General features: G+C 35.1%; 1 protein-coding gene across 1 annotated transcript in view; it reads left to right on the plus strand.

The window, feature by feature from the left end:
- Nucleotides 1–8,691, plus strand: part of LOC108978513 (semaphorin-2A-like) — a gene marked incomplete in the record, with an annotated part of 245,604 nt that overhangs the window by 70,508 nt on the left and 166,405 nt on the right. Inside the window, 1 exon segment of the mRNA XM_018948851.1 lies at nt 3,813–5,060. Within this exon segment, the coding sequence (XP_018804396.1) occupies nt 4,885–5,060 (176 nt within the window).

The following is an 8,691-nucleotide window of genomic DNA, read 5'->3' on the forward strand; positions in this document are numbered from 1 at the left end:
TGACTCTTTTAGTTTTAGGACTTACAAACAACCGTTATGTGAACAAAACTATAATACTCTCTTTAGCAACTTTGTTGCGAGAGTATAAAAAAGTATGCAAATCGGCTGAGTAGTTCGACCAGAATCATGTCCGCCAGCTTAGAAAGGTGTGTGTTTGAGAAAAACGCGTTTAAAGTTTGAGATGTGCACTCCGAGCGCTCCGAACGCCGAGCGGTATTATTAATTTTGGGGCTTTTTCGAAACCTTCCGGTGGTAAAGTAGGTTTCTACATTCATTTTAAGGGTATAAGGGAACAGAAAATGCAAACAAATCAAAACATTTTGAAAAAAGATTACACTACTGACCACTTAAATATTTTTTATTTAATGTGAAATACAATTGATGCAATTTAGTTCCGAATACATTTAAAATTACTACAATGTCTTCTCCGTTTTCTTTTACAGGAACGAATTCGAAGAACCTAATTTTCTAGTACTTTTCCACAAAATCAACTCGTTTTTCATGAATAGCAGGTTCAATATTGACTCTAAGCGTGAAGAGCGTCTGGTTTATTGCTACAGACCAATGATTTCAAATAACCCCAGAAGTAATCTAACGGTGTTAAATCACAATTCGGCTGTTGCACGTGCTGTGTGGCACGTAGTCCCATCTCGCTGGAACAAGAGGTTGTCAAGATCGACTTCTTCCAATTGCGGTCATAAAAAGTTGGCTATCATCGATATTATACAGCTCTCCATTGACAGTAATGGTGTCACCAGCTTCCTTTCGAAACGTACGGAACGAAGACTCCACCAAACCAAAAAATCACACCAAAGTGTCAATTAAGTTGAATGTAATGGTTGTTCATGAATAATTTGTGGATTTTCTGCGCACCAGAGTCAACAGTTTTCTATATTCATCGCGCAACTCAGATCAAAGTGAGGCTCATCGGAGAAGTTCGTTTTTTTTTTTTGTAAATCGTTATAATTTTCAAGTTATATCACGACAAAATCAGCAAATTCGCGACGTTGAAGATGGTCAATGGCTTCAGTTCCTGTCTCTTATACACATCTAGATGTGTATAAGAGACAGGGAAATCTGTACCAGTAGTCTTCTTTGAAAAAGATTTAAGGCCAATACAAAACGTTTTCGAGAAAAGCAATGCATCTCGTAAAATGTTCAAAATTTTCCTCCAGCCTTCCTTTGAATTATACTAAATATTTTGCAATTTTATTTTTACTTTGCGTTATCATTTCGGCTACTTTATTTTTACAGCCTTAAAGATGTGTATAAGAGACAGATGCTAAACTGATTGCGCTGCAGACAGATGGCCGAGTGCTGCAAGGTCTTGGCTAGTGCAGCAATCAAGCGATACAAAGAAACAATCAAATAAACGTGCAGTGTGAGCTGAATACGATTGCTGCTGCAACTTTGTACCGTTTTTGGTAGGATATGTATGGAATTTTTAGTATATTTGTAGCTTAAATGTGCAGCNCACCAAACCAAAAAATCACACCAAAGTGTCAATTAAGTTGAATGTAATGGTTGTTCATGAATAATTTGTGGATTTTCTGCGCACCAGAGTCAACAGTTTTCTATATTCATCGCGCAACTCAGATGAAAGTGAGGCTCATCGGAGAAGTTCGTTTTTTTTTTTTTTGTAAATCGTTATAATTTTCAAGTTATATCACGACAAAATCAGCAAATTCGCGACGTTGAAGATGGTCAATGGCTTCAGTTCTTGAGTGAGAACAATTTTTTATGAATGCAAGCTTAAATGTTTTCTCAAAGACCGCCAACTTGTGGTTTGAGACAGTCCCGATTTTTGAGACACTTACAATACCATATTCATATCATTATCATATCATTCCTTTTAGAAAACTCTAACAAAGTAATACCCTTACATATTCAATTACTGTTAATTCAAATAAAAACTGTGATTTMTCCAARTATCYTCTATWATTTCWARAAAARTATKTTATCAGCTGATGAATTTAAATCTCCTTTAAACAATTCGCGTAAAATTCCACACAAAAAATATGGTTATTGAAAAAATATGAAAAGATGTGYAAAATGCTGCGAAGCAACCGCAGAAAAACTAGTTTAAGTTTGCAACATATTAAGCTTCCTAGCCACAAGCACGAAGCCTTGACATTGTGCTACTAAATTGAAATTAATTCGGGGTTAAAATAACACACACAATACCATGCCAGCATACCAGCAATGCAAAAGGGAGCGCATTAGCGCAGATCAAGCGCTAGTTAAATACATATAGCAGCACAAACACATACACACATATATAGAAAAAATATATACAAATAAACATACAAAAACACATATCAGAGAACTTCATCCTTGCTGCTACAGCAACAAATTCCACATCTTCATTGAACGCCATGACTACGTATGCATGTGTGTAGTTCGCTTGCGCCCGAAAGTGTGCTAAACGTACGGCTGCTTTACTGCTTAGCAACACCTTGACGTCACCGTACACCTTTTGCGCGCCACAAAGGAGACTCTTGTTGCCAGACGCGTTGCGCTGTCTGCCCSTTATCCCCGTCCGTCCGCCTCTACGGTTTTCTGTCTGTCTTTATGTTAGTCTGCCTCCTAGTCTGGCAGCGCATAAGACCACTCGTCTGACAGTTTCAATGTCCCTGCCCTGCCTGCCTTTGCTGACGTCGTTGCTTTGTAAGTCATGTGAATTGTCTGCTGGCACTCGGCGCACGGCACTGCGGCGGATGAGTGACTTATGTCTGGCGTATAGCAGCTTCAACGTTCTTCACGGCGGCACATTGTGTGCGACTGACTGARTGAATGAATGAATGAATGAATGGACCGAAAAAGCGAAGAAAGATAGAGTCGCAACAAAAAAAAGAAAAGAAAATGTGATTACCAAAACTAAAAGTGAATGCTGGCGCAAAATATGGCGAATAATAAAATGATGTGGAAAATTTGCAACATTGTAGCGCAGCAGGCATGGAATAGTTGCAGCGCACAAACACACAGGACAGATGTAGCAACGAAGTCGCGCTACAGGCGGCGTTGACGATTGCGAGGCTAAAAGTATTAGTATGTATGAGTAACACGCAGATTCCCCAAAGGGTTAAGCTGGCCAGTTGACTGCGCTTTAAAGCTGCATGTGCTCAGCAGACGGGATTAAAACAACTTAAATGCCTAGACCACAGCGAAAAAATATATATTATGGTGTGTGTGTGTGTCGCGCATGTTTGCATGTTTCCAACCTCTTACGCGCCATAGCGCCTACACCCGCGCCTCTACTTATACATACACCTGCCATTGTCGACGTCGGCATCTGCGTCGACATTGACTGCGCTGACGCTCTCATCACCATCACTGTGGTAGCAATTGCTTCAACTGCTTAGCCTTGAAAATTTCAGCCTCTGCCACCGACTTTTCACACCAACACTACTGCGTTGCTCTTTGTTGCTATTGTTTTTGCTCTTGAAGGCAATCATATTGCAGAGCATTGCAGTCGCCCGGCGAGCAATGAAGTGTCTCGCAATAAAAGCGACAAGTTCAATATACGCTTGCTTTGCAAATAAATGCGAAGAAGAAGAAGAGCAAAGGCAACAGCAAAGTGCTCAGCCATATATGCAGCGAAACAAGCAATTATAGACGAGTGGCTTGAAAGTCCCTTCGCTGCAGGAGTGTAGGGATATTTTCACATGTTTCACGAATCATAAAAATATCCCTCGTTTATGCGCCGGTGTCAACTACAGCGTGCTCTTGCTTGCGCTCTCTCRATATATTAAACTCTCAAATTACTCTCACTTAATGTTTTCATTCAAATATATTTTTTATTCTCTTTGCAGTTTGCTACACTCACGAAACGGATTGACATGTTTGCTCAGCGCAACGTACGAAACACCTGAGCGTACGAGCGAATGATACACGAAATCTGTGAGTTCGGCGGTATTTGCCGAGTCGCGTATTTTACGGCGGAGTTTGAGGAAAGGCTACAGATCTCTGCGACAGCATAAACTCTCAGCTGTGTTCGTCGTTTTGCTATCGCTAAATTGTCTTCAGCGTTAATTTGCCGGTGTGCAAGTGCGCTCGTGAGCAACGATTCGTCAGTAGGCGAGTTGACTTTTCGCCGCAATTGTTATATTTTTAACACGGCGTTGCAGTGCCAATAAGACACTCGTTAATTTCTGTCGTATTTTCGCCGTACGCGAGTCGTGCTCGCGTGTTATTGCTGTTGTGTCGGTGTTAGTGMCTCGTTGGCACGTTTGATTAGTCGCTAGTGTGTTTATTTAATACAAATCCTGTCGCTCAGCGAGCTCAGTTCGTGTTTGAATTTCGTGATGTGCGGTTATTAATTTGCGGCTGCTACGGGTCAGCAACAAAAAATCGTCTAAACGAAATATTCGTCGGATATTGGACTTCAATGAAAGTCAAAAATACTCGTATACTTAGAAATGCGGTGATGAACGAAATTATTGTGTGGTTAAATATTTCAGAATGGAAATTTTAACTCAAGTCGAGTTAATTAGTTCAAAACCGAGTTAAAAGCAAATGAGTATGCTGGCGTAATTTTCAACTTGCAACATTAAACAAAAAAATTGAAAACGGAGAAAATAAACAGAAAAGAAAAACATAATTAAAGGCAAAGCGTATATATCATCATTATTAATAAAAATTTAAATTATATTAATCATAACAAAACGCTCAAATACCAAATCATGTGCTCAAAACAATTAAATTTTGATTGAAAATTTGTAAAAAAAAAATATTTTGGATGAATTGTAAAAATCTTCTTCAATCAATTTTGTGCATAAATTCAAGTGTAAAAATAGTTTAGTACAAAAATTTGTTCAGAAGATTTAATCATAGATCAGTGCGAATAAAATTGTGTTACCTTAAGGAAATATTTGTTTGTGAAAAATGTGCTCAAAACACAGCTGGCACAACGGTGCGGCATGCACGGCCGTGTCGCGTTTGCTCACCTCCATAATACTTTTAGCTCTTGTGGATTACGCCTATTCGGATTATGAAAATACGTGGAATTTATATTATGAACAACCTTGTTGTTTGCGTACACCCAACGTGCATCACATACGRCATCATAAAGGTGAGTCAAGTTTCAAGAAGTTTGTAGTTGTACAAAGGAAGTGAAATATGGGTGTATAGAAGAAGAGGTTTAGCAGAAAGTAAAATAAAAGCTTGGAAACAGTAAACATTTTTCGCTGAACACTAAGAACAATACTTCAAAAACATAGCTTAGTAATTTCGGTATAGTGTGCTTCTAGGCGCAAAAGTGCGAATATGCGAATGGAGCTGCTGCAGCTATGTTTGGTAGCATAGGCTTCATATTTTTGTATTTTTTTTTATTTCTTTAGTGTGACAAAAGAAACGTTGGAAGCTAGAGAAATTTTGGTTTGGAAAATGTAAATTTCTGTACGAAAAAGTTAAATCAATGCAGAGCAAATGACAAACATGTGGTGTGTTTTTTAAATCAAAAAACAGCTCAAGCTAAGCACAACCAAAAACTAAGAACTAATAAATAAAATATGTAAATTGACGTGATTTAGAATATGGTTAATCCCAAAACTGCATGCCAAGTTGGTTAAGAAAATGTTTCCTCAGCTTACTGTCTATTCTCAAGACAAACAAACAAAAAAAAATAAAAAATCAATTTTTCAATTGTGATAGCTCATACGTATATATAACATAAGTTATATTATCCAAAGCATCGGCTTGGTGTTGGATAACACATCTCGTTGCCTAAAATGCAAAATAATGTAGCAACAATATTTATAAGTTTACAAGTGAAGGAAACGCGATATAATAGAAAACACTTATATTGAAACAAAATGTGTGTTTTCGTTATAAAARGGTTATACTTGGATATATTGCACATTGGACTTAAAATTTTGTGATACATACAAGTATATAATATATAAAAAGATATGGTAAATCGTAAGCAATAAAAAACTCACTTTCCAATTTATTGATGACACGTTGTTTTGCATTTTATAATAAGATATACTCTAAATTTACTCTATTTTTTTTTTATTAAAAAAAGTTACATTCCTCCTTCTTCCATTTCTGTTTCTTTGTTTCAGTGTGTAATTAATTTCTTTTACTGAAAAATATACATTAGGATGTGGCTTCAAGTAAATAAAGATTTCAGTATTGCAAACAAAAACTAACTGTTCCGTTTCATTGGTTTATCCAAAGCCTCATTGTCAACACCAAAAWGATTTGGCAGCAACTTCAAAAAGAAGGCAACTTGTCAGTACAATATATATGGAATCTAAAGAAAATTTTGAAAAGTGACTAGCAGTTCGACTATCGTCGTCTTAACAAATATTGAAGTTTAGATTGTTATTGTTTAGAAAATTTATACGGATATACTATAAAATTATTTTAAAAGTGATTTTTTTGCGATTCCATTATACAGCTTAAAGTAAAGAGTAATCACTTTCATGCATATTTTAAATAAAAAGTAGTACATGTATTTTTCATTCAAGGTCAATCGTTTCTACGTCAGAATTTTCATGAAAAATTAGACRTATTATAAATTTTGAAGTTCAGATAGTGAAACCTTCTGATAAAGTGCTAATTTTTTTATGAAATATAGTAGAGAAATATGCTATGTGGGAGTGAGATTAGAGCACTCATTTTTAGTACTAGCATAAGTTAACAATTTTACGAGCCAATGCTCTGAATTTTTCAAAAAACAAAGTTAAGCTAAGTCAAGATAGTTGCTCTGCAGTCAGAAAACAAAAAAAATTAAGAAACTTTACTTTAAGATTTTGAAATAAAATTTGCAGATTGAAGAAAAAAGTTAAATATTTGGAAATCATTATGCCATAGGCTAATGTAAAGTGTTTTCATACCCAGGGTGATTTCATATGACATTGGTCTGTACTAAGAAGTGTTTGAAATGTTTGTGGCAGAAACTTATTTAAGAAAAAGTAAAAAAAATTTTAACTTCGGTTGCACAGAAGCCTAAATATCCTTTACTAAAAAAATTTACACATACAAATTGATTTTCATCATTCAGTTTATATAACAGCTATATGCTATAGTGGTTTAATATGAATAATTTCTTCAGAAATGATGTCATTGCTTTGAAAAACGATCCATGAAAAATTTCGTGAAGATATCTTGTGAAACAAAAAAGTCTGCTATACAAGAACTGGGTTTTATCGATCAGTGTGCATAACTGCCATATGATAAGGTGGTTCKATTCGATTCGAGAAGTTATTAAGAAAACGTGATAAAATTTTGCAATAATAATTCCTTTAAAGTGTACCGCTTTACGATCAAAAATTGTCCAAGTCCAACAAAAACTGTTCGAGTCCTTAGACACCGTATATGTGGTCTCAGTACCTATTGTTGACTTTTGACCAAAAAKATCATTCAATATGTGAGATATACAATTGGAATTTTGAGAGCATCTCTTCCTGACAATAGTAACTCTGTGCCTCAAAAACCAATACTTCTCTGAGCCGTCATATACCATATATAAAAATTTCCGACCAATACATGAGTTATCTCAATAAATATTACAGGGGAAGTTTTACTCATAACACTGTATCTTTGAGCCAAAAATATATAAAAACAAAAAAAATACAAAAAATACAACCCAGAAAAAAGTATGTGTCATGATAATAGTTAATAGATAAAATCGGGCTTTTGCTACCTCAACTTCAAGGGCACAATAGACCTAAGGTCGCGGTGCATTCCTCATATTCACATCTACCTCAACTTCCATATACCACATATCATCACCTAAAATGCAAAACAACAYAACATAAAAAAAAAATCAAAACTTGAACTTTTTAAAGCTTACTCTTCACTACATCTTATTATATATACATACATATGCATAAAATGTTARGCATCCACTATAAGATATAACCAATATATAACCATTTTATAACCAAAACTCAAAAGTTAGTTTCAATATGAGTGGAATATTACATAYATCGCGCTTCCTTTGACTGCAAACATATGGAGAGGGATGTTACCTTTTTTGTATTTTAGGTGCGGAAATAATTACTTTCGTTTTGAGAAATTGCTTAGATTTTGATCCTCTGGTTGACGTTTTGMACCCTTTACTGGCTCGCAAGGTTCAAGAGCATATATGTTGCACCCGAAATTATGCTTTCCTTGTTTAAATTTATGAATTCACATTACTGTTCTTAAAAATCAATCAATCACTCTGCTTTTAAGACAAAATTTACCATTTGTGTTCTACTAATTTCGCCGAATTTTAAATARTAGTGGTCCACATCCTTTTATGCGAAATTATCTTAAAACCGCAAGAAAAATTATATAGTATTTATGTAAATTTATGTGTACACGTTGATTGAACTCGTACTTAAATATATATATAATTATATATTGTTATATGTATTCATATATATTGTTCATCAGAGATGTGTAGCTTGCCGATGGTGAAATAATTTTTCAGATCCGTCAAATAGTTTCGGAGCCTATTCATATAGAAAAAATCAGTCAAATATTTATTTTTTTATTATATATTCTTATATACTATCTATAGTGTTAGTATATATATCCCTTATTTGCTTCAAAGCTAAACTATAACGTTTAAAGGGGTTTTTTATAAAATCACGAGGATACTAATAAGAACAGAGCAAGGAACGCTGCGAGAACAAGTACTATGTATATATCTTAATTTGTGAAATTAAAAAAAAAAAACACTATATTAATATTAAA

Source organism: Bactrocera latifrons, unplaced genomic scaffold (genome assembly GCF_001853355.1).
Source record: "Bactrocera latifrons isolate USDA-ARS-PBARC rearing strain unplaced genomic scaffold, ASM185335v1 scaffold_123, whole genome shotgun sequence".
In the NCBI taxonomy this organism is placed as follows: domain Eukaryota; kingdom Metazoa; phylum Arthropoda; class Insecta; order Diptera; family Tephritidae; genus Bactrocera; species Bactrocera latifrons.